We start from the raw sequence: 27,133 nt of genomic DNA, 5'->3' as shown, positions 1-27,133 counted from the left end.
TGTGACTACATTATGTTGCACATTTTTAATCTCCTTACTCCCCCTGGTACTCAAATTTCCCTTGCTCCAGACCCATAGTCCCACTATTGACTGGGCTAACAATAAGGTTACTTCTTGGAGTTTGCACTATCATCAGTATTGTTTACCCCGCGACTGGGTGATGAATGAGAAAATGGCTTTTAAAGCCACCTTGGTCACTTTGAGTACCCACTGATGCTTTTGGCCTCACAAATGCCCTAGCCGTGTTCCAGTCCACAGTAAATGACATCATCAGAGAGGTTTCCTCAATATCTTTTTCAACCAGACAGGAAAAAATTTGGTAGACAATTTCCAAGACACTAATTATAATAATAACAATAACAATGATAACAATGATAACAAAAAATCTATTATTTTTTCCATTATTGGATAAAAATGCATAAAGGCAGAAAACTGCTTTAATCTTCCCAGCTCCCAGTGATCGAATGTCAGCAGTAACTGACAGATGACAGCCTTCATTTCTCTAAAAGAAACAGCTGCCAACCACTAAAAGAAAAGTGCCTGGCAGTGTTTTTTGTTACAGAAAGAGAGTTAACTTCAACTCTGAGTCAGTTACTGGTAGTGATGGGAATTCCGGCTCTTTTTAGAGAGCTGGGTTTTTTTTTTGGCTCGGCTCTCTAAAAAGAGCCGGCTCTTTCTGTTCCCAAGCAGCTCTTCAGGTTTTTTTGTTGCTTTAATAAATTTATTATCAACAACAATATAAAATAGGATTCAGTGCATGAATAAACTTCCTGAATCCTCAACAGAATTTTTTTGGAAATCAAGTGCAATGATTTTGTCCAGTTCTTCATCAGTTGAGTTCTGTCTTGCTTGGATCAAAGACTTCTGCTAAAACTGTCTCATAAAGCTCTGGGTTGGTTTATGTGCTTGTGGTGGTATACTGCATGATGCTGTAGATACTGCAGCAGAAGCAGCAGCAACAGTTACAGTAGACACACTGGCACCTTCATTAATATCACACTCAACTGACTGTGTTTTATCTTCCCATTCCCAACCGGCTCTATTTGATATCCTTTTCTTACAGACTCTACACGCTGCCTTTACATTGTCAATAAAATTGAGATGGTTCCAGATTTTGCTTCTTTTCTTGGTGTCACTCATTTTCATTACTATACCTTTCTAATGTGTTGATGTTGTCTCTTGCTGTTGCCCCTGGCTCTTTCCCTTTCTCCCTCCTGCTCTGTTTGTGTGCTACTGCTGCTGCGAGTGTACCTACCGCCCCTCCCCTCTCTGCTCATCACAAACACAAGGCTCACATGCAGTGTGAAGTGAAAAAAAAAGCGAGAGAGAGAGGGTGAGAGAAAGAAAAAAAAAGAAACACTTCAAAGAGCTGTTTCATTTGCGACCGACACATCACTAGTTACCGGGGTAACAGTCTGTGTTCTGATTACATTTAATCTTAAAATTTCTTCACAGATTGAGATTTAGTCATTAAATGCAAACAACATTTCTGTAAATGGCTTGGTTCTTATATATCATTTTTCTACTACGAGCAACGTGGTTTGTATTCCTCATTCACCCATTCATACAAGCGTTTTTTTTCTGTCCTTAAGTGGTTTCCATCAAACACTCACATGCATTCAGTCAGCACTGGCAGGTGCTCTGCTATTTATTTATGTGTTACCATGTTGAATCATAGTACCAGGGCTCCGCTAATGATAATCCTTTCTTACTCTGTGCACACACAAACACACTTTGTTGAGTGAACAAACTCAAGATTCAAGATTCAAGTTTACTGTCGTGTAACTGTCGTTACTGTGTAACAAATGGTTACACAGAGCAATGAAATGAAATCTCAGAAGTTACTGAAGTAAGTCTGTGAGTTTCCTGTTCCTGAACAGCGGATCGGTTGTTGATCTCAGATTTAATCAACTCGGAGTTTAATGTTACGTTTTTTCCACGTGCTTCCTCGAATAGAGCATAGAGGTGTTTGTTGAAAAAAAATCTGCCAACAGTCAGTCTGTTACTCTAGTGACTGACTCTGAGTTTCTGATCCATAAAGACGGTTAACATCAACTCTAAGTTTCTCTCATCTCAGTGTTAACAACTTCAGAGTTTTTAGCTAAATCTGTTTCCTGGAATAAGGCGCACTTAAGAGGAAACAACAACACAACCCCCTAAAAAGGTTTTGCAACTGATGACTGTTGTGAAAAAATAAGCATTAGAGCTTTGGAACTGATTTTCTGAGATTTTGAAAAAAATTAAAAAACATTTTTTGCAAATGGGTACGGCAAAAGCAGTCTTTACACCACCATTATATATAAACAAACAACCTTTGTCTGCACAATTGTTTTCTTCTGTGAAGTTTCTTTACACAGTCACTTAGGCACCAGCCTGATAATAAAGACATCAGCCCCAGCTTATAGCTTTCAGATGTTTTCCTATCTTTGCACACTCACTGTTTGTACAAGAAAGCTAGAATATATAAATGCAATCATATGCAGAGGGTAAATGAGTTTAAATAAGAAACTTCTTATGATACTTAAACTCTTCAACTATATTTGAAATAACTATTTTAGTAAGAAAATAGTAAAAGTTTTTACTATGGGTGATAATTTCCTTACGGATTATTGAAATATTCTGATTCCTATTTATCTCAGATCATCCAGTCCTGCTTGACCATCTCCATTTTGCATAAAGTGTTAGTACCACTTTCTATTAATTGATTAATTGATTAAAACAAGCATCAGGAAGTCTGTAATGTACTGGAAACACATATTCAAAATGTTAATAATTATATTTAAATGTACAACACATATGAATACATTAGATTGGCGTAGGCGTGTAGAGCACCATCTTTCACATCATACTTTAGACGTGGATGGCAGCAAATAATATGGTAAATATATTTCAGGTAGGGAAAAAAAAGTGGTGCAATTTAAAAAAAAAGTCCAGTATACAAAAATAAGATGCTATCCATGTTCTCGTGCTTGTTCAATTCAGGGTTGTGGGGGGCGCAACACCATGACCCTGATCCACCTTCATCATTGATTGACCCCTGACCATCAAAAGATCAAGCCTCTCAGCTGAAAACTGGAATATTCAATTTTTGGGCAAATATCTATGTCTTATTTGAAACTATAACTAACCACATCAAGTTCTCTATCCATATTTACAATAATCAGAATCAGAATCAGAATCAGAAACTTTATTGTCATTGTCACGAGAACAACGAAATGAAGAATGGTCCCCGATCATTGCATCATCCCTAGCAATATCAAAATATAAATAAAACAATAAAATTCAATAAATAAAATAGATAGAATACTTAAAATACTAATAAGATGTAACAGTAAAACATTCACATACATTCCCACACACATGCTTCAGGCCGTGCATAGATTAACACAAGAGTGGCGTGATGGACATTTTTTTGTAGTATTCAGATGTGTTATTGCAGTTGGATAACAGCTGTGTTTGAGTCTATTAGTCCTTGCTCTGATTGCCCTGTACCGTCTGCCTGAGGGCAACAGTTCGAACAGGGAGTGGCCAGGATGTGAGGTGTCTTTTATGATGTTTTGGGCCTTTTTAAAACAGTGGGCATTGTGTAGAACTTCCAGTGTGGGGAGAGGGCAGCCAGTGATCTTTTGGGCGGTGTTAATGATCCCTTGGAGTGCTTTCCTCTGAGCCCCTGTGCAGCTAGTGTACCAAATACATATGCAGTAAGTTAGAACACTCTCAATGGTGGCTCTGTAGAAGGACACCAGCAGTTTCTGTGTGATGTTATTCCTCCTGAGAATTCTCAGGAAGTACAGTCTCTGTTGGGCCTTTTTCAGCAGCTCGGAGGTGTTCACACTCCAGGAAAGGTTCTCCTCTATATTGACTCCCAGGAAGCGGAAGCTTGCCACCCTTTCTACACAGTCCCCATTTATGAATAGTGGTTGGATCTCTGCCTTTTTCCTTCTGAAATCTATTATGAGTTCTTTGGTTTTTGAAGTGTTGAGGAGGAGGTTATTGGCCTTACACCATGACGTCAGCTGCTCCACCTCGTCTCTGTACGTAGACTCGTCTCCCTTGGAAATGAGCCCCACCACTGTGGTGTCATCTGCAAATTTCACAAAGATGTTGCTGTGGTGGCGAGGAGTGCAGTCGTGTGTGTAGAGAGAGTAGAGCAGTGGACTGAGCACACAGCCCTGGGGTGAGCCAGTGCTGAGACTCAGGGCTGAGGATGTGTGATGGCCAACTCTGACTCTCTGTCTACGGCCCGAGAGGAAGCTATTGATCCACATGCAGGTGGTGTATGGAAGCCCCAGGTCTTGTAGCTTGGCCACCAGTTTGTGTGGAAGGATGGTGTTAAAAGCTGAGCAGTAATCCACGAAGAGCATCCGCACATAGCTACCATGCTCTTCCAGGTGAGTTAATGCAGCAGGAGTGCTGTGGCTACAGCGTCTTCCGTGGATCGGTTTGCCCTGTAGGCAAACTGGTGTGGATCCAGGCTGCGGGGCAGGGCTGCTGTGATGTGTCTGCGGACCAGCTTCTCAAAGCATTTCATTACCACTGGGGTGAGTGCCACCGGTCTGTAGTCATTCAGGCCGGTGATGTGGGGCTTCTTAGGCAAGGGGACTATGGTGGAGGACTTCAGGCAGAGTGGGACAGTCGCCTGTGCGAGGGATTTGTTGAAGATCCTGGTGAAGATCCCAGCCAGCTGTTCTGCACAATCCCTCAATATTCGACCTGGCACACCATCAGGACCTGCCGCCTTCCTCGGGTTAACAGCCTGCAGCATGCGCCTCACCTCGTGCTCTTCCAGGGTGAGGGTGGTGCTGCTATGGGTGGCGTGTTGCTGCTGTGGCTCCAATACCTCCGGTACCCTGGTCTCAAAGCGGGCGAAGAAGATATTCAGCTCCTCTGCCAGCTCCAGGTCACCGTCCGCAGCTCCGAGATTGATCTTATAGTTGGTTAGGTGCTGGATGCCTTGCCACACCTGCTGGCTGGTATTACTCTTCAGATGGTCCTCAATCCTCCTCCTATAGTCCCCCTTTGCCTCTCTGATGCCTCTCTTCAGGTTGGATCGGGCTGTGGTGTAGTAATCCCTGTTGCCAGACCTGAACGCAATGTTCCTCTCCTTCAGCAGCTGCCTGACCTCCCGGGTCATCCAGGGCTTTTGGTTGGGATAAGCCCGGATCCGTTTGACTGCTGTAACAGTGTCTATGCAATGTTTTATATAGCAGAGGACACTGTCTGTGAACATTTCCAAGTCCTGATGTTCAAAGATATCCCAGTTAGTCCTGTCAAAACAGTCCTGCAGCTGCTGAGAGGCACCCTCTGGCCATATGGTAATATTCTTTGTGATGGTAAGAGCAGTTTTCTTGAGGGGGGCATATGCAGGGATTAGAAACAGTGACAAGTGGTCAGACTGACCCAGATGTGGCAAAGGTCTGGCCCTGTAGCCCATTTTGATGTTGGAATAAACTTTGTCCAATAATGGTCAGGTCACGACAATCTTACTTTTATGCAACCTTAGTTTTTAGAAGTACTCTAAGTATTTTTAGGTAAGCTAACTTTAGCTACTAACCTACTGTTAGCTACACTGTTAGTGGTGTAAGTTGTGGTATGTGGTATAAGTTGATTCCAAATGTATTGTTATAATCCATTGGTTTATGTAAGCATGGCTCTACAAGGCAAGCCAAAATGGAGGCAAACGGTGGCTAAAGTGGAAACCTGGCACCCTACTTCTTCTTTGTCTTTCTCCAGGGATAAAATTGAAAGTGCAGACTCCCAGTAGGCAGTGTTATGGAAATTTTAACAATAACCTGCAACGTACCCAGTGAGCGTTTTGAAATGACTTAATAAACATATTGCAATATGGAGAGACCCACTCCAGCCAAACACTAGGGTGATCTCTGAATTGTGGCCACTGCCCTTACACACACAGACACAGACACAGACACTCTTAAACAAAGAACATTCCACAGCAGATCATATATCCTTATCTCTTCATTCCAGCTCACCCTTGACCCTCTCCTGGTCTAAGAAAGATAAACTGTCACCAACTGTCACCTCCTTTACAACAGGATGTCTGGAGACCCTTAAGTCTTCAATGGGTTCACTGTGAGAAGGCAATAAACCTTGTGGCCCACCTGATAACATTTTACATGCATACAACTGGTGTCAAGAGTGATTATTCTACACTGAGTTGAGAAAGTATTACTACTATTAGTGATGCGTTTAATACATAAAATAAAGAGATTTCCAGTACAGCAGCAGTCTGCCACCTACTGGCAGCCAGTTCTTTGCACGCTGTTTTTATTTATGCTTATTATACAGAACCTACCACATGTGTTACTAGATAATAATCACACACTTTTTTTAGTTTGCTTTAACAGGTTATTAATGCTATTAAATAGAAACACTCAGGTTTTGCATTTTGCAGCTATATTTCCTGCTTATTACACAGAAACTACCAGAGGTAATTGAGTGGGAATAACTTAGAAAGTACCACATTATTACGTTCTAGTTTCCTTTTTGTTACCCTACAATTACCACTTTATTACCAAGCTGTATGTCCACATTGTTACCCCCAGTTTTGGGGCTATTATTATCCTATTACATAAAGTTCATAAATAATATTACTCAACCGTAACGTTGTTGCTACCATGATATTACGTGGATATTACATGGTTATTACTTTGTTAATTGAATAGTAATAACATAGAAATTACCACATCATTACCCACTTGTTTCCCCCTTGTTACTCTACCATTACCCCTTTGTTACCAACTTTCAGGCCTGTTTTTTCACACCAAATGTAATGCAATGTTTGTACATGAATATCTCATAAACTACATTTTCAGTGGTATTTCTTACTGTCAAAATTAATCACAATCTGTCATTTAGATTTTGAAGTACTTAAAATATGCATATGTCCTATATTTGAGCACATAAATAAAAAAAAACAACTTAAAATTGTAAAAATCTATGACCCATTAGCGAGCCTGATTCTGATGGAAGTTTCTTCCTATAAAAAAGGGATTTTTTCCTTCTGTCGCCAAAGTGCTTGCTCAAAGGGAGTCATGTGATTGTTGGCATTTCTCTGTATTATTGTAGGGTTCACCTTAAGCCCACTGTTGTTTTGACTTGGCACTATATGAATAAAATGGAATTGAATTGAATTGACCTACTCTACCTTCCTACTATTTTGAGACCTACTGCCCTGGAAGAGTCTGATAATCCAGTGCAAACACATGCTGTTAGTGGGATTTAGCTGGTTCTATATTGCCCATAGGTGTGAATGTGAGTGCAAATGGTTGCCTGTCTCTCTGTGTTAGCTCTACAATCTTTCTAGGGTCTACTCTGCCTTTTGGTTTCCTACTTTCCTACTGCCTCTCCCAAAGCTTGTCCCGCATGCTGTTGTATTTCATATTTGTGATTTGTACATTGAAGCAAAACTTCAAATGGCAGAAATGACAGTGTTGTTTTAATTATTTTTTATCAATCCATTTACATTTATTTATTTAACGAGTGGGGCTGATGATTACAGTGTGTGAATGTGTGTGTGAATGAGTGAATGACTGAATGTAGTGTAAAGGGCTTTGGGGTCCTTAGAGACAAAGTAAAGCGCTATACAAATGCAGGCCCTTTACCAGGTCATTTACCAGTCCTGCAAGGTTACCTGGGGCCCTGGCTTTTATCAGAGGAAGTATGGTAGACATTTGGAGGGCTTTGAGGCAGTTAGTACTGAATAAATCCCCTCACCTATTTTCTCCATCTAAACTTTCAGTCATTGAACTACAGCACTGACATTTAACTAATATTCAAACACTGTTTTCTTTATTCAAGATAATTTAATTAATTTGCACCGATTATTTTCTAAATTGAAAACATTCTAGCTACAGAGCACACTGCCCAATATATCTCGCGTGCCATGCCATGCCAGTTTTATTGACTTCACCTGTCAGTGGTCATGAGGTTGTGTCTTATTAGTGTACTTGGGAGTTTTTTGTTTAAAAAGAGCAATATGCACAATATGTGTAATATGTTTCCCCAGCTGGACAACCCAGATGAACAGGCAGCACAGATCAGAAGAGAGCTGGATGGACGACTTCAAATGGCAGACCAGATTGCTCGGGTAAGACATTTGGATGGTTGAGGAGATTAATAATAGGGTTAGGATAATAATAATAGGTCAGGATTGACTCTTATTTTATATTTCAACATATGATATAAATACAGACATTTTTCCTCAGTTAAATTTTTACATTTATATAACATTTATTAGAAATGAGCAGCACGGTGGTTTGGTGGTTAGCACCATTATGTCGTAGCTGGAAGGTTCAATTCAATTTTATTTATACAGCTCCACATCACAACAACAGTCATCCTAGGGCGCTTTATATTATAAGGTAGAACCCACATTAATAGATGGTAATAGTAATGGTTCAAATCTGCTAGCTGGCTGGGGCCTTTCTCTGTGGAGTTTATATGTTCCAGCGTCCTCTCACAGTCTGAAGTTATGAATGTTAGACTGACTGGCAAAATTGGCAGTAGGTGTGAGCAGAAATGGCTGTCTCCATTTCCATTTTAGTCCTGTAACAGACTGGCAACCTGTCTTGTACCCTTATTCCTGCCCTGTGATAGCTGGAATAGACTTTATCAAAATTTAACAAATAGATAGATACTTTATTGAACACACAAGGGAGATTGTTGGATCATGTTCATTATTTAATTGGCTGCTTTCCCATTTTTGTCAGTATGGGGGGAAGTTCCCTCGGTTTGTCTCTAGAGAAATGGAGGCCATGTACATTGAGGAGCTGCGATCCTCTGTCAACCTTCTGATGGCAAACCTGGAAAGCATGCCAGTGTCCAAAGGAGGAGAGTTCAAGCTGCAGAAGCTAAAACGAGGCCACAACACCTCCATCATGGACATGGGCCAGGAGGATGAGAATGCGCTGTCCAAGTCTGATGTAGTGCTGTCCTTCACCCTGGAGGTAGGTGGAGAGACCTATGAAACCGTTTGTAGAATGATGTCTTGCTGTGTCATTTTACTGGTGCAAATACAGCAGAGTGCACATAATCGAGAACCAGTTGTTGTAGAGAACCGGTTCCCAGTAGTCTAATTCCTTTGAATTGTTAGTCTGCCTGCCTATCTATCCTGGTTATCAGTTATCGGCAATAAAATATGCGTTAGTAAATTATTATTTTAAACAATTATTTTACTTATTTAAATATTACTATTATTTAACAATTGAATTTAAAATAAAATCACTATTTATAAATCAATTTATATATTTTTATATCAATATTTCAAAACGAATTACTTCAAATGAAAAAATACAATTAAAAAGAGAAAAGAAGTCATTTAATTAAAAACAAATCAAAGATATATTTCTGAAATTTAAAATGGCGATTCCATTTCTCATTTTCAAATCCATTTCCTCACTGTATTTCCCATTCCTGGTAGCTCACGGTTTAGCTATTATATTAGCAAATGGATTAGCTTAACTCTAATTAGCTGGATTAGAGCTGCAATGCTAAGAAGTGTGTGTGTGCTTGTATAAAGGCTATTCAGCCTTTTTATTTACACTCCACTCCACTACAGTCCAACTCTATTGATGGGCAAGCGTCATGATGGTTATCAATCTGCCTAGTTAAGTGCGAGGGCCGAATATACATATACATATAAAAAAAATTCCCCACTCGCCCCTGCGGGCAGTCTATTCTTCAAGCTCGGGTCCTCTACCAGACGCTTGGGAGTTTGAGGGTCTTAGCTGTTCCTAGGACTACACTCTTCTGGACAGAGACGTCCAGAAGATGTTGCTCTGATGTTCCTCCCGGGATCTGCTGGAGCCACTCGCCTAGTTTGGGAGTCACCGCACCTAGTGCTCCGATTACCACGGGGACCACTGTTACCTTCACCCTTCACATCTTCTTTAGCTCTTCTCTGAGCCCTTGGTATTTCTCAAGTTTCACGTGTTTCTTCTTCCTGATATTGCTGTCATTCGGAACCACTCCATCTATCACTATGGCTGTCTTCTTTCGTTTGTCTACCACCACTATGTTGGGTTGGTTAGGCACCACCATTTTGTCCGTCTGTATCTGGAAGTCCTACAGGATCTTAGCTCGGTCATTCTCTCCCACTCTTGGGGGCGTCTCCCATTTTGATCTCGGGACTTCCAGACCATACTCAGCACAGATGTCTCTATACGTATATATGTCTATATACACTCAACAAAAATATAAACGCAACACCTTTGTTACTGCTCCCATTCCCCATGGGATGGACGTAGAGACCTAAAATTCATTCCAGATACACAATATAACCATCCCTCCCAAACAGTGGTCACAAATCAGTCCAAATGTGTGGTAGTGGGCACATCTGCTATATTGAGATAATCCATCCCACCTCACAGGTGTGCCACATCAGGATGCTGATCTGACATCATGAGTAGTGCACAGGTGTACCTCAGACTGCCCACAACAAAAGGCCACCCTGGAATGTGCAGTTTTGTCTCACAGCAAAATGCCACAGATGCCACAAGCAATGAGGGAGCGTGCAATTGGCATGCTGACAGCAGGAATGTCAACCAGATCTGTCGCCCGTGCATTGAATGTTCATTTCTCAACCATAAGCCGTCTCCACAGGCGTTTCAGAGAATATGGCAGCACATCCAACCGGCCTCACAACTGCAGACCTCGTGTAACCACACCAGCCCAGGACCTCCACATCCAGCAGGTTCACCTCCAAGATCGTCTGAGACCAGCCACCCAGACAGCTGCTGGAACAATTGGTTTGCACAACCAAACAATTTCTGCACAAACTGTCAGAAACCGTCTCAGGGACGCTCAACTGCATGCCCGTCGTCCTCATCGGGGTCTTGACCTGACTCCAGCTCGTCGCCGTAACAGACTTGTGTGGGCAAATGCTCACATTCGATGGCGTCTGGCACGGTGGAGAGGTGTGCGCTTCACGGATGAATCATGGTTCACATTGTTCAGGGCAGATGGCAGCTGAGAATGTCCCAGTTCTTGCATGGCCAGCATACTCACCGGACATGTCACCCATTGAGCATGTTCGGGATGTGCTTGACCGGCGTATACGACAGCGTGTACCAGTTCCCACGAATATCCAACAACCTCGCACAGCCATTGAAGTGGAGTGGACCAACATTCCACAGGCCACAACTGACAATCTGATAGACTCCATGCGACGATGTGTTGCACTGCATGAGGCAAATGGTGGTCACACCAGATACTGACCGGTTCTGGGTCCCCAGACCCCCAATAGCGCAAAAAACTGCACATTCCAGGGTGGCCTTTTGTTGTGGGCAGTCTGAGGTACACCTGTGCACTACTCATGATGTCAGATCAGCATCCTGATGTGGCACACCTGTGAGGTGGGATGGATTATCTCAATATGGCGGATGTGCCCACTACCACACATTTGGACTGATTTGTGACCACTGTTTGGGAGGGATGGTTATATTGTGTATCTGGAATGAATTTTAGGTCTCTACGTCCATCCCATGGGGAATGGGAGCAGTAACAAAGGTGTTGCGTTTATATTTTTGTTGAGTGTATATATAAATATTAGGGGTGCAACGATACACAAAATTCACGGTTTGGTTCGATACTTTGGTGTCATGGTTCGATATTTTTTCAATTAAAAAAAAAAAAGTTCATGCCTTTTTAATTTGTCATTTATTAAATTTTCACGGCACATTCTGCACCACATCTCTGTGTGTTCATCATTTGTTTGAAGCCAGCTCACCTCCTGCAACTAGTTTTCCGAGAATACGCGATTCTTTTGTGGTTCGGACTCCTGACATTTCTTTGGAGGTGGAGGAACATCACAGTAATTGCTTAAAGGAGCTTCTTCGACATCTTTAAGAGTTCTAAACAAATGTCTGTCCTCCTCCAGAAAATCTTATGTACGCAAACACGCGTTGCAACTTCTTATCTTGTGTGCGTTTTTTATTTTGACAGTGAATGCGCACCTGCGGACCACTTATGTGCAGCCCTGGTTATTTAGCTCGTCATATTGCAGCCACAGAAATTCTTTTGTCCATGAAACCATAAAGCTGCACTTTCTTTTTGCCTTATAGTCTGATTTGTCATAACTTTTCCGTTTTGTGGTAAGCTTTTCTTTGGCTGTCACTTCTTCACCCTGACCTGTCTTATTTGGCTCAGCAGAACTAAAATATATATCCTGCTGCTTTTACACACGCATGTCAGGATGCCTGGGTCGTTGACCCAGGGTATTTGAGTTTATTATATTATTTATACTTTTTAGTCTTTGGTTTCTTTGAGTTCTGTCTTATGGTTTATGTCTCTGTCTTCTTTAGTTGCTCTATCTCCCCTATCACCTGTATCCCCTTGTCTAGTTCGCGTCTCTGTGTATCCTTAGTTCTTATATCCCCGTGTTCAGTCAGTGTTTGTGTCTGCCCTGGTCCCACGTCTCTGTTCCCTCTGTAGTGCCTGCATGTGAGTCTGTGTTATGTGTTTCCTGTTTTACTTTGAAGGTCTCTGTCTTATCTCAGTGTGTTCAGTTTACGCTTCCTTTTGTCTTGTCAGTTCTGATTTGCCCCAGCTGTGTTTCCCTCCTGTTATTCATTCCCTGATTGCTCCTTCTGTGTATTTAAGCCCTGTGTTTCTCTGTGTCCGTGTCGTGATCTACCGTTTATTTTGCTGTGTTTTGCCAGTCCACCGGTGTTAGTTTATTTTGAGTTTTTTCCCCAGTTATGTTATGTTTGCGTTCAGCAGTAAAGCTGTTTTGGTTTGAGTTTAAGTTTGGAGTCTGCATCTTGGGTCCTATCCCTGTCCGCACACAGCCGTCACCTAACAGAAGATCGCGACCAGAACATGGACCCCGCAGACTCTTTTTCCTCGGAGTACAACACTGAGATGGAGCGGATGGTGAGCCTGCTTGACCGCATCGCCCAGTCCCCTGATTTAAGGACCATGGCAGTGGGGCTGAGTGCGGTGGAGGCCATCATTCGCTTTAACCCCCGGCTTAGCCAGTTTGCTAAGGACACTAAGTTGGACGACACCATTACTGCCTGGAGAGAGCAAGTCAAGGCTGGTGAGCTTGCTCTCTTACTCTCTACATCTTCGCCACTGTTACCCCGGGACAACACACACTCTCCTTCTGTCTCAACATTGCCACAGACTTCCTCTCCCTCCCCACACCAGCTGGGTTCTCGTTCGCCTGCCTTTTTCCTGGCAGCTATGTGGTCGGAGGATGAGGAGGAGGTCTCTTTTTCTCCACCGGTTCCTGTTTCCTCATCCCGAAGGAAACGGCGTTCTGGCCGCCGCCACAACAGAACTGTTGAGCATTCTGACTCTGGACATTCTGACATCACACCCACTTCATCTGTTCTGCAAACTGGTTCCGCTGGAGGGTCCGAGGGGCCCGTTCAGCCACCCGTCTCCGCTGGAGGGTCCGAGGGGCCCGTTCAGCCACCCGCCACCCGTCTCCGCTGGAGGGTCCGAGGGGCCCGTTCAGCCACCCGTCTCCGCTGGAGGGTCCGAGGAACCGCTTCAGCCGTCTCTTCCTGCTGGAGGATCCGAGGGGCCCGTTCAGCCTCCCGACTCCGCTGGAGGGTCCGAGGGGCCCGTTCAGCCACCTGTCTCCGCTGGAGGGTCAGAGGAACCGCCAGCTTAGCCAGTCTCTTCCTGCTAGAGGATCCGAGGGGCCAGTTCAGCCTCCTGTATCCGCTGGAGGGTCCGAGGGGCCCGTTCAGCCACCTGTCTCCGCTGGAGGGTCCGAGGAACCGCTTCAGCCGTCTCTTCCTGCTGGAGGGTCCGAGGGGCCCGTTCAGCAACCCGTCTCCGCTGGAGGGTCCGAGGGGCCCGTTCAGCCACCCGTCTCCGCTGGAGGGTCCGAGGGGCCCGTTCAGCCACCCGCCTCGTCAGCTGAGGGTCCGGGAGGACCCAGCCAGCACGTCCCAGTGTCTGCTGATGGTTCTGGCGAGGCCGTTCAGCCACCACCGGCTCCACTGCCTGGTCCGGCCTCCGAGTTTGCAGCTCTGCCTGGTCCTGCCTCTGCTGCTCCGCCTGGTCCGGCCTCCGAGTCTGCAGCTCCGCCTGGTCCAGCCCCCGAGTCTGCAGCTCCGCCTGGTCCGGCCTCAGCCTCTGCAGCTCCGCCTGGTCCAGCCTCCGAGTGTTCAGCTTCGTCTGCTCCTGAGGTCTCCATGCTGTCTGTTCCTGCACATCTTGTCCGGCCTGCTCGTCTTGTCCGGCCTGCACGTCCTGCACGTCCTGCTCGTCCTGCACGTCCTGTCCGGCCTGCACGTCCTGTCCGGCCGATGACTGGATGTCGTTGCCGTCATGGACGACCCCCTGAACTACGCCGCCACCAGTGCCTCCCGGCCGGCCTCCTGACCTGCTCCGCCGCCGGTGCCTCCCGCCCGGTCGGCCTCCTGACCTACTCCGTCGTCGCCGGTGTCTCCTGCCTGCCCGGCCCCCTGAACTGTTTTCTGGGCTCTTGGGCCGTCAGCCTCCGGGTCGGCCCCCTGAACTTTTTGTGAACTGTTTTTCCTGGCCGCCTGCGCCTGTCGTGAGCCTGTCTTTTGTTCTGTTGCTTTCCGGGCTCCATTGTTTGTTCTTTTTTTTGTTTCTGGCTCCTTGTTTGGTTTTGTTTCGAGTCCTCCATCCTGTTTCCCCCGCCGCCCGCCCTGGTTGGGTTTTTTTTGTTTTGGTGTTTTGGTTTGGGCTGTCTGGAAGCCAGCCCTTAAGGGGGGGGGGGTACTGTTAGGATGCCTGGGTCGTTGACCCAGGGTATTTGAGTTTATTATATTATTTATACTTTTTAGTCTTTGGTTTCTTTGAGTTCTGTCTTATGGTTTATGTCTCTGTCTTCTTTAGTTGCTCTGTCTTCCCTATCACCTGTATCCCCTTGTCTAGTTCGCGTCTCTGTGTATCCTTAGTTCCTATATCCCCGTGTTCAGTCAGTGTTTGTGTCTGCCCTGGTCCCACATCTCTGTTCCCTCTGTAGTGCCTGCATGTGAGTCTGTGTTATGTGATGAACCTTAGATGAACCTTGGCTAGATGTAGAACAAGCACTCTGCAATAATCTAGAGATCTCAGACCTACCATTTATCAGCTCAAACATCCAATGACATGAATGCTTTAAAAGCATCAACATCAGCTCTTCTCTGACAGCATGGTGGGAGTTTCTAAAATTGATGGCGTCTTCATTAATCCCATGCAAACGTACACCTATCTGGAACAACCCTGACATATTACAAAACAATAATATGATAAACTTTTCAGATTGGAGTGATAAAGGAATCAAATATTTAGAACATATACTAGAAGGAACAGAATTTATTTCATTTGACGGACTAGTTACACAATATGGGATCAACAAGAAAAGATTTTTAGAATATCAACAAATTAAATCCATAGTAAAAAAGAAATTTAAACCGGGTCAAGTTGAACTACAAACACCACCAAGTGTGGTTCAATTTCTTACTCTTAAACCCCCCAAATTACTATCCAAAATATACAGAATGCTTTCTAAAACAGATGAATCAATATCACTTCCTATTGCAAAATGGGAAGCGGATTTATCAGTTAACTTAGACCTAAACTTCTGGTCTCAGATTTGCTTAAAAACCTTTCATCTAATTAGAAATCCCAGTCTTCAATTAATTCAATACAAAATATTACATAGAGTGCACTATACAGGTCATCAGATGTTCAAGATGGGCTTTACGTCTACCAACAACTGCTCACACTGCCAAACCAATTCACCGGACAATTATATCCACGCTCTTTGGTTCTGTCCACCAGTTCAGAAGTTTTGGCGCAAGATATGTGAAGACTTATCGAAGTGTCTGAAATGTAACACTCCAACTTCCCCCTTAGTGTGTTTGTTGGGCAGCTTAGATAATGTCACTTCAGAAAAGAATATCGCCCATATGGTTTTCACTGCCCTATGCATAGCCAAGAAAACAGTCCTCATGAACTGGAAAAATAAAAATAATCTTAACTCTAACCAATATAGAAATTATCTATTAGATTACATTAGTCTTGATACAGCCTCTGCCACCACATCAGATCAATTGCTCTGGGCTCCTTTGATCAGCTCCATCACCTTGTAGGGGTGGGGGGGTCATAGTTTGGTCCCGCCTTCACTGTTGTGATTGGTGTGGGGGTAGGGACAGGCTTAGGGCGTCGGGGGGTTCCCCGGAGGCATCTTCCTTGGGGGGCTCAACCCGGGGTAGCGGTCATGTCTGGTTAGGGGCTCTGTTGGCTCTCAGGTGACTGTTTCCTCGCGGCTGCGTGCAGCGGGGCTAGGGGAGGGTCTGTGCTGACGGACGTGGGTTACTGACCTGGTAGCCTGGCTGCCCCTGGGTGGGTCCGGGATGGGCGTGAGGTTCTGGGGGCGCTCCGTCTCTGGGCTGGGACCCGGACCGGGCCTCGGGGGCTTGGGTCCTGGTTGGTGTGTTGCCGGGGTTGTGGGCGGGTGGGTGCATGGGGGCCCAGCCCTGGAGCAGGGTGCCGCCGGTGCGTCGAGCCACCTGAGGGGCTCTTCAACTGGTGGGGGAGATTGTCACATCTTGCAGGAGCTTTCCTCTCCTCAGGAGCTCCCTCTGCAGGAGGGGGAGATACAGGAGAGGTGGAGGAAGATCTCAGCCTGGGTGTTTATTGTCTTATATATTCTGGAAGATGAGTGGATGGTGGGGTGGGTGCAGTTTTCTCTGTGGTGGGGTTGGGTGGACTGTCCCGGGCTCTGTGGGGCCGGGCGGCGCTGCTGCACTGGGCCCCGGTCTGGATGGGCCTGGGCCCCCTTTCCCTGGCGGGTCGCGGAGTATGGGGGTGCCTACTGGGGTCAGCGGGGGAGCTGGCCCCAGGGAGGGGTCACTTGCCCCTCCCTTCCTTCCCTCCCCATCTCCAGCTGCCTCCCTCTTCCCGCTCCACCACAACCACCCACACATGCAGGGCCTTGGAGTAGGGGTATGTCACCAGGGTGCAGAGGAGGCTACCCCCCTGTCCCCTTCTGGCTGCCTCTGCCTCAATTTTATCCCACAACTTAGACATTCACATTACTCACACTCTCATTACACATACATATAGGATCTTGGGGGTGGGCACGATGCACGGAGTCCAAAGTACCATCAGGGTGTACACCCCACCCCTGGCATCGTTGCCCACCTCTCAATTTTAAATACACGTAGACATTGAGGGCTAGCAGGAGGGACCATGCGCTTACCTGCTGCTCTCTGGCAGGTAGCTCCAAGCCCTCCTGGGTTTTAAATGCACCTTAGAACACACATGCATCAACACTACAATGAGCGGGTGGAGGGAGGTTTGGAGTCTTCTCTCACCCCCATTCTCTGTGACCTGCTGGAGCAGGGGGGCTAGGACTAGGAGGAGGAGTTGGCCGTCCGACTGCGGTCTGGAGTGTGGAGCCTTCCTGCTGCTGCGGAGTCGGGGCGGTCTGCCTCCCCCCACCGCAGGGAAAAGGGAAACACCACCTGGGTCTGGGTGCAGTTCCCCCCTCCAGGGGCGGGGGCACCTAGACCCGGTTTGTAGAGTACGCTTGGGGAGTGTGATCGTGTGTACAACGTCTCTTTATGTCTGTCTCCACGTTGGTTGAGTGTGGAGTAAGTGCATATGAGAGCATGAGGGTGGGAATGGATGTTTGTATCTGTGTGTGCCTGTATGTCTGTGTCTATATGTCAGGTTGGGTGTCAGGCGCCACCTCTCTGGGGACATCTCAGGCCCTCCAAGGTTTGGAGGCCTATCTCCCCCTACCACCACTTCCCCTGCCAGTGGTGGACCCCCTCAGACATCGGTGCGTTGGTGGTTCTTTGTGTCCGGGGATGGGCGTCCAGGTACACACTGGCTCACTCCTTGGCGGCCGCTTATCGGGGCCTGGAGCCTGGGGCTCGCTCGGGCCACTTCGGAGGTGGGGTGCCCCCGGCCTCTCGGCCTGGGGCTCGGTCACTCAGGCGCAGCTGGCTGCCGGCGGAGCTCACGGGCGCGTCACTGCAACTCCCCCTGGCTTCTGCTCCGCGGCTGCTGAGTGAGCCCTCATCTGGGACTCTCCTCAGCTCTTTCCGGGACAGTGGCGCAGCTGCCCCTCTGTTGGTCTTCCTTGGTCTCTTGTGTTCTGGGGGCCTCTGGATGTCTGGAGTTTTGATCTCCTCCACACCTGCTTCATGCCCTGGAGGACGGGGCTGTGGCCCCCCCACACCCTCTAGCAGATTATTACATGAAGGAACCTTTTAAAAAACAAAAAACAAACGCGTCCATGCTCACAGGTGTACACACGGGTGATCACACCCACAAACTACACCCTTTTTGGCTCCTACCTCAAAGCACACTGTGTTCTGTTGATCTTATGTGCTGCACAATAATGTTTAACATTTAGTATTTACTGTCATATTCCCATATATCATTGTGATGTTGTTTATTCTATTACTCTTGTTCTCTTCTGCTTGCTTTCTTTTTTCTTTCTCAGCAGGTGATCCAGGTGATTGATATATGCATTTTTTTTTCTCTGCCCGTTCTGTTGGTTTTTGTCTTTTGCCCTTCTCCCCCGTCCCTCTTCCCAGCTTTTTCTCTTTCCCTCTTTCTTTCTCCCCTTCTTTCCCCCAGTCAAGTCTGTCCCGTATTCAGTAAGTGAAAATAAAATAAACAATAAAAGGTGAATCAAATGGACCATTACGGCAAGGCTGGGATGGTCAATTTGGTAAAGTAAATCCGTTGGGCATCTTTCTTTGCCTTTAGACAACAATTCTGATGGCAAAAGAGCCAAACGGGACAGGCCAAAAAAAAAAAAAAAAAAAAAAAGTTTGGAGTCTGCATCTTGGGTCCTATCCCTGTCCGCACACAGCCGTCACCTAACAACGCACTCACATAAGCTCAGCGATTCTCTGCGCGATCAACCTCTCACATGTTTAAGCTGCGGGAGATTTCACTTGTCATGTTTGCATAGTAAGCTAACGATTGATAAGACGATGTCAGAGGAATTGGTGCACAAATTATCATCACTCACCAACAGTGTTGGTCAAGTTACTTGAAAAAAGTAATCAGTAACTAATTACTGATTACTTCCCCAAAAAGTAATCCCATTACTTTACTGATTACTTATTTTCAAAAGTAATTAATTACTTAGTTACTTAGTTACTTTTTAAAAAAACGATTTACAACCTGAATAGGTGATAAAGCGATAGATCTTTCAGCCCAATTCTACTTTTTCTGCATAATCCATCATACAAAATGTAATCAAATGGAAAAGTCTCTTTTAAAAACTTGTTTTATTAGTTTTAATCTTTTAACTTTATGCATCAAGCAAAAATTTAATTATATGCAACATTCTCTGACTTGAATAAATTAGTTTAACATTTAAACCCATTTTCTGCACATTCCAGCACATAAAATAAAATATTTTTTGTGTTTACACTCACTCTTTCAAATAGATGCAAGTAAAACACAGCAGAAAATAAATAAAGTCAAAGACTCAGCGGTCCTTTTGCTCTATTTTCACCTGTAAAGCAGCAGTGGGGTAGGCGGAGGTTTACCCTGGTGCAGGTGTGCCGCGGTCAGTGGAAGAATCCGCGAGTTTCTCTGTGAGTTTCCCATCACGTCGTAGCTACTCGGTGCTTGCTTGGAAGTTTAGGGGTTTTTTCGCTGTAAAAAGAAGTTTTCTTCCCATGCAAAGCGGACACTAATGTTTTTGTCACTTTTTATGGAATCAAACTCAAAGTAAGGTCAGCACTTCCACGCTTTAAACGCTGCACGCTCATACTCTCTCCCACAATCGATATGTGATCCATTGTTGATCTGCACACAGCTGTTGTCACCAATGGCGCACTCGCTTACGTCACTGTCGTGAGACATTCTCGCAAAAAATCACGGTTTTAGTAACGCAGTAACGCAGCGTTCCTACGGGAAAGTAACGGTAATCTAATTACCGTTTTTGCAATAGTAATCCCTTACTTTACTCGTTACTTGAAAAAAGTAATCGGATTACAGTAACGCGTTACAAGTAACGGGGGAGGTTCAATTTGCCATGTTGGAAGGAGAGCTCAACTTCTGTCTCGCTAGCTTGCCCTGCGCTCAGTGAATCTGCGTTCGACTACTCTTGTATTGTGTGAATGGGTGGATGACTGGATATGTAAAGCGCTTTGGGTTCCTTAGGGACTAGTAAAAGCGCTATATAAATACAGGCCATTTATTTACCATTTACTCCGCCTAGGCTGCACTGTGGAGCGCAGATCCACTGAGCGCTCAACACAGACAGCATCGTCAGAAGGAAAGTTGATAAAATAAATTAAAAATTTTGTATTGTTCATACATATGTGTACCGAACCGAAAGCACTGTATCGAACGGTTCAATATCGATACGAGTATCGTTGCACCCTTAATGAATATATATATATACAGACATATATATACATATATCTCCATCCTTCCATCCATCCATCCATTCGCTTTCGCTTATCCTTTATACATCTATATCTATATATCTATATATCTCTATATATATATATATCTATATATATATAGATATATATAGATATATTTATATATATATATATATATATAGAGAGAGAGAGAGAGACAGAGAGACAGAGAGAGAGATTTTTTTACTGGATAAGTTACTGCTGAATGTATTTTAGCAGTTGCTGTCCATGCATAACGTAAATGCTTTAAAAGGATCTCTTTATCAATAACCTCTGCATGTTTGTGTTGTAGGTGGTGATAATGGAAGTGCAGGGTCTGAGGTCTTTGGCTCCAAACAGGATTGTTTACTGCACCATGGAGGTTGAGGGAGGACATAAACTGCAGACAGATCAGGCTGAGGCCTCAAAACCCATGTATGTAAAGAATGAGCACACACACACACACACACACACACACACACACACACACACACACACACACACACACACACACACACACACACACAATGAATAGACATGGAAAAAAGAAAAGAAAAACAGGACCTCCATTACACTAAACACACTTTTTGGGCATTATGACTAATGTCATCATCATCATCAACACATCAAGACAAGCACATCAATTCAGGGTGTATTTCATTACAACTCATTATGGCCATTATGGCATTGTGGCCTTAACGCCCACTCACATCCTGGGCTCACCTGAAACTCTGGCTGATTGGGACCCACACCCAGTTGGCTCAGGCGATTAGAGGATCATGTGTGGGGGGAAACTCCCACTAGGTTTAAATCTGGGACTCTCCACCATTTGACCTTAGAACTGAAGAAGCTTCTCGGATGAGAGGTGAAAGTTTCTTCAAGCAACTTAAAGAAGTCCAGACGCTTTTCTTTGCAAGCTCCTTTGACTACGATGACCTGGATGACTGAGAACCTTCACAGACAACCTCATTATTATATTCACTAGTCATAGCTAACACTTAACTAAACCATATATTTTCTTAATCCTAATAATATGATTTATCTTATGGAGACTTGGACGTTTTTGTCTGTGTTTGCGTTTGTGTCTGTCTGTGGTGTATGGCTGTGTAGTGAATTGCAGCTAGAAAAACGTCTTTGTCTGGATATAAATCAACTGACTCAGGAACGTTACAGTCAGAGAGGTATGTTCTGATCACAATAAAGCTGCCTGTTGACATACAGCTTATCAACCGTAATGATGGCTTTGGAGCCTCTTTGAATGAACTTTATATGGATTGGGAACAGGACCTTCGTCATTCCACGATTTCTTTGGGAAACAGGTACTTAACACTGAAGTCCATTCCCCTCAGCTCCTGGCTATGGCTCTTCACATTCCCTCAGTGAGAGTTTTGTCATGGACTGCAGTGGGAGATTGTGGAGTTGCAGAAGGGAAGTAGTTCAGGTGAAACAGTTCAGGTGGCCTGCTGCGGATCCAGCAGCGACATTGCAGCTCTGGTGGCCTGCCGCGGGTCTGGTGGCGGCAACATGGCATAGAAGGTGACCTGGGATGTGGATGGGCAGGCCGTCCTGGATGTGGATGTGGCAGAAGAATCACTGGCAGTTTGGCAGATGGCTGGCACACAGGGCCAGACGAAGCAGGACCAGGTGGTGTGATGTCCTCAGGTGCAGGCAGCTCACAGACCCCTAGTGCGAGCAGCGCAGGTCCTTCTGGCATGCAGACCTCCGACTCGGGCAGAGCGGGTCCCTCCAGCGTGTAGACCTCAGACTCGGGCAGATCAGATGCAGGCGATGCAGCAACCTCCAGCTCAGACTGAGCAGGTCCAGGCGACAGCGTAGCAGCTGCAGATGGTGGAGTAGAGAGTGGTGTGGCAGCTGCAGATGGTGGAGCAGAGGGTGGAACACCAGGCTTTACAATCTCTAAGAGGTCCAGAGGTGCCAGAGGCCATAAGTTCAGCCTCTGGGGAAGCCCTGGGCAGAATCTCCATCTCCATGTGGCCTGACCGGACCAAAAAGTCACCTGGCTCTGCGTGCTGTGTGCTCTGAGCTCCCCAACTCTGGAACAACAGACTCAGAGTTAACATTTTTGAAGTACACTGATGGCTGAATAAGTTCACTTGATTTCTCTGCAGAGGACAGAGGTAACAAAGTTGGGAGTTCTGGTTGCAAACTCTCTGGAGGTCCAGAGCCAGCTACGGGCCCATGTTCCATGCTCACAAATCTGCGTCATCTCTTCACAGCATTCTGGCAGGTTAGAGCCCGCTGAGTCCATTGTGGCTGGATTAGTCTGTCACGGACTGCGGTGGCAGACCATGAAGTTCCAGGAAAGAACTAGGACCCAAACAGAGGACTCTGATGAAGAACAGCGATTTTATTTACAATGAAATGTAAAATAACTATTTATGAAACTCAGCACTGTGGTTCCTGTGGCGATTCTCCCTGAATCCCCACATAGTGCCTGTGTTTGTAAATCGTAAAAGGTGACAACTCGAAAAACACCCAGGCTCTGCTCCAGTGAAAACACCACTCTGCTCCCGATTCCTAGTGTAGACAAACAGAACACTCTGATGACTCGGCAATCTCCTGATAGCTAGGGTTTTTCAAATATCAAAGTTATCCACGGCTGTACAAATGGGGTTAACTCAATTATCGACCACCAACTAAAGCCCAGCCACACTGTTAAACAGTGCAGCTCCTGGTGAAGGCAATCAGCTACAGCTGGCGATGGCTGATGAGCTACAGGTGTGGCTAGCTTCAGTGTGGGAACTCCTCTTGGCCTAATGGTGCCTGTAAACCAGCCTTCCGGACACACACACACACACACACACACAGAATGGTCCCTCATTCAGAGAAAATATTACACGTATTGAGCTGAGTAGGGACGCAGTTTGTCCCGTACTTTAGCTAGAATGGAAAAAGACACAAAGCTGGATTTATTCTGTGTGTTTACGCTGCACAGCTGCCTCTTCTTCTCTCATTCTCTCCCCCTCCTTCTCCTGTTGCTACTTCAATCATGAAACTGGATTGAAACCAGATCCTTTTCTATGTAGCTGACAACTGGTACCGTAACTGTGCAGGGGCGAGTCTAGCAGTTTTGCCAGGGGGCCAGGTAGGGCATTAACAGGGAGAGGGGGGCACAAAGAAATACTTTTCTTTCTTATTCTCATTTAAAATGTCTCGCTTTAATTAAATAATTATCTGAATCTTGCGAACAAAGTTTTTATTTGAGGTAAAATGTATAGAAATCATACATATACCAACAAGACTGTACATCACTGTCACAACAGCATTTGTTTTCATTCAAAGGCTTTATGGCTTTAATACCTGGTGGGCCGGTCTGTAGTCAAAATGCCCGGGCCGATTTTTTTTGTCCCAGTCCAGCCCCGCAGGTTAACCCTCTCAAGGCAGGCGTTGCCGATTTGCAACAGTTAAAAACCAACAACCTGATTACTCTACATACATATTTTATGAGTTTGTTTTACTCAGAAGTACCACTGCAGGTACCGCTAGGACTTGTGCATTAGCAACAAAAAGTTAAATTTGAGCCTGAGAGGGTTAATACTAGCAGTGTCACCATGCCAGCTGACTGTATTTCATCATCAGCCAGTGTTGTTCTTTATCAATATTACCAAAGTTTATCATAACGCAGCATAGAAAGTATTTACTTGCTTTCAGGTATCATTCAAATGTTAGTCTTTTCAGTTGTTTCCCCACTTTTTTCCTGTTTCAAAATCAAACACCAGTTTGTGAGAAGATTATCTTCTTTTTTTAACAGGCAGATAAAGTTTTACATTGGCATTGGCTAATTTGCCAATTGTATGTTAAAAATTTTCGTATTTCAATATTCAAAAATGTTTTTGCCCAAAACATATGTGCACTATATGTCAGTAAAAATACTATGCAAATATTGCTGTCCTTGAATGCTGAGTAAACACTGACAGAGCACTGATTGTATCTCTTGTACTTTATCAATGCAGTATCTAAAAACTTTGCACCATAGTGGATAAAATCTCATTCTAATAAGAGTTAAAAGCGCATTCGGTTATTATGTTTATAGGGTTATTGAATTATGGTTAACGGTTGGTAGAATTTTTTTTAACATTACATCTGGAGTGATACATGTCCTGCTGTCAGGCCTGCAGGTATCAGGCTGTTGTTCTCCTTCATCTCATAGTGGACAGAAATTATTTTTTGGAGTGGCACAAATAATTTGTGTGGCATCAGATTTGATGCTGAACAGCTGATTGTTCTGTAAATAGTTTGAAATGTTGATTTAAAAACGCCTTGGCTGCATTTTGAGGTATTGGTATTGAGTGAAGGTGATCGGTGGGGGAGGGGTGTCAGGACTCTCACAGGAGGCAACAGCGCCATGTGAAGAGAGAGGCTGGCACAGTGGTGTGGCTCTGGATTCCAGGCTGACTACAGGTGAGGTTGTGGGGGTGGGAGCAGACACTGTGGTGTCGAATCTATTGAAAAACAGATTCAACTCGTAGGCTCTATAGGGCTTTGGAGTTGACGTCACGCCGCAATGCACTGTGGGAGCGCAGCTCCATTTTCGGGGTCTACGAATCAAAACAAACACACTGTGTTGGAACGACGACAAGAAACATGCTTAAAAGCAGCTCAAAAGAAAACGGACGGTATAGAGACCGATTGCGTCCAGAGGCGAAGCAGCGGTACTTGAAAAAAATAGAGTGCATCGCAAATCTGGACCCATTTGAAATACGGCAGTGGAGTAAAGACCCAGACGACTTACCGCCACTGTCCTACCCCGATATCTTCACGTATCTTGTTTGTGGAGTAAGCACTTACACAGCGAACCAGTTTCGTAATTACAAGTCACTGGAGGCGCACATCCAATTTACAAATGGCTGGGTGCAAGATTTGGCTATTTTCAAGCCGCCAAACTCTGAGTACGTCGTCAAAGTAAGTCAGCTGGAGTGCATCGAGTGAAATAGCCATTTTCCACCCCCCACCATAATTAATGTTACACATTTATCATTGAACTGCTAAAATATCGTTATCATATTATATGCCCGTAATTGTAAAGTACATGCAAGTTAACACATTGATAATCGGGTAAATTATTAACGCCAATTTGTGTCCTTCCTGTCTGATTTCATTTATTGTCTTTACATCAACCAATCAAGTCACTCCATTCTATGTTTGATCGCAATTTCTATAACTTCCGAGACCACCAACGATGATATTATTCAGCTATAAAGTGTGATGTGAACATATTTAGAACTTACCGGAATGAAAATGTCTTGAGCACACCAACTGATATCTGGAGACGTAACAGAACTTGATATCAGCTCGTCTCACGGCTGCTATCCAGGCTAGACGCCTTCGTTTGGTAATATCCGATACATGAGCTCCTTCATGTTGCTTCCAGGTTGGGAAAGCATAAAAAGACAATCCAAACTTATTCCCGTGCCGGTCGTAAGATCGAACATTGCAGCCGACCACACAGCAAGTACGAACCATGGCTATGCTTTCGCTCCTTACTTAGACCCCCAAAATGGCGGATCGGGCCAAAATCCTTTCCACGCCCACCCCCGTGACATCACGCTCCAAAGCCCTATTCTCACCTCCCTCAGCTCCCCTGCTGTTGGTTGGCCTGAATCCAGTGATGGTCTTCATGCCCCTCCACACCTCTCTCATGCTGTTCTGCTGGAGTGGAAACTCCAGCAAATGAGGAGACTTCACTCAGGCAAGTCTGCTGGACCAGACGGAGTGAGTCCCCTCGTCCTCAAGACCTGTGCCCCCCAGCTGTGTGGAGTCTTTCATAAACTGTTTATGCTGAGTCTGAGTCTGCAGAGGGTCCCAGTGATGTGGAAGACATCATGCCTCGTCCCTGTACCAAAGACGCCACGTCCCAGTGGCCCCCAGGATTACAGGCCCGTGGCACTGACCTCCCACATCATGAAGACCCTGGAAAGGCTCATCCTGGACCAGCTGCGACCCATAGTAAGACCACATCTGGATCCCCTTCAGCAAAAACTTTGTTGTTTGCAAAACTCAGTTACTTTTTTGAAGAAGTAACTATATAATTAATTGCCCAACATTGGTCATTATAGTACTTTGCAGGCAGAGAGTTACAGGACTCTCTCCCAGACCACAGACTCATACTCATAATACAAGTCAGAACAAAAAATAATAATAATAATAATAAAGTTGTGTTTTCAGAATTAGAGTTAGGGTCGGAGGCTTGAAGCGAGGAGGAGGTATAAACCGTGTCTGCCGTCTATCGTAATGGGAAATGTGCGATCGTTATCGAATAAAATCGACGAGCTCTCAGCACTGGTACGGAGTCAGAGGGAATACTGAGAGTGTAGCCTTTATTGTAATCTCGGGTGACTTCAACCATGTATCACTGGACAATACACCAACATTCAGACAATATGTGGACTGTCCGACCAGAGGAGAAAAAATTCTAGATGCTAATGTCAAGGATGCATACAGCTCCTCCTCCCTCCCCCCACTTGGTAGGTCAGATCATAACCTGATTTACCTCACCCCCCGCTATGTGCCAATTGTGAGGAGGGAACCTGTGACCACCAGGACTGTCAGGAGGTGGTCAGAGGAGGCAATAGCGGAACTACAGGGCTGTTTCGAGGTGACCGATTGGGAAACACTCTGTGAGCCTCACGCCGAGGACATCAATGGGCTTACTGAGTGTATCACAGACTACATAACTTTCTGCACCGACTCCATTGTTCCAGCTCAGACTGTTCATTGTTACCCAAATAACAAGCCGT

At 45.2% G+C, this 27,133-nt stretch overlaps 1 protein-coding gene across 2 annotated transcripts in view; it reads left to right on the top strand.

Annotated features, from left to right (window-relative positions):
* The window catches only part of LOC308402256 (calcium-dependent secretion activator 1-like), a 336,790-nt gene that overhangs the window by 85,461 nt on the left and 224,196 nt on the right, over nucleotides 1-27,133 (top strand). For both annotated transcript variants that reach the window (XM_080890943.1, XM_080890942.1), the window contains exons 4-6: nucleotides 8,027-8,107; nucleotides 8,730-8,966; nucleotides 20,689-20,810. In XM_080890943.1, coding sequence (XP_080747069.1) covers nucleotides 8,027-8,107; nucleotides 8,730-8,966; nucleotides 20,689-20,810 — 440 coding nt within the window. The remainder of the gene's footprint in view (nucleotides 1-8,026; nucleotides 8,108-8,729; nucleotides 8,967-20,688; nucleotides 20,811-27,133) is intronic.

Source organism: Rhamphochromis sp. 'chilingali', assembly GCF_963969265.1.
Source record: "Rhamphochromis sp. 'chilingali' genome assembly, chromosome: 9".
NCBI classification, from domain to species: Eukaryota; Metazoa; Chordata; class Actinopteri; order Cichliformes; family Cichlidae; genus Rhamphochromis; species Rhamphochromis sp. 'chilingali'.
This window is presented reverse-complemented; position numbering and strand designations above follow the sequence as displayed.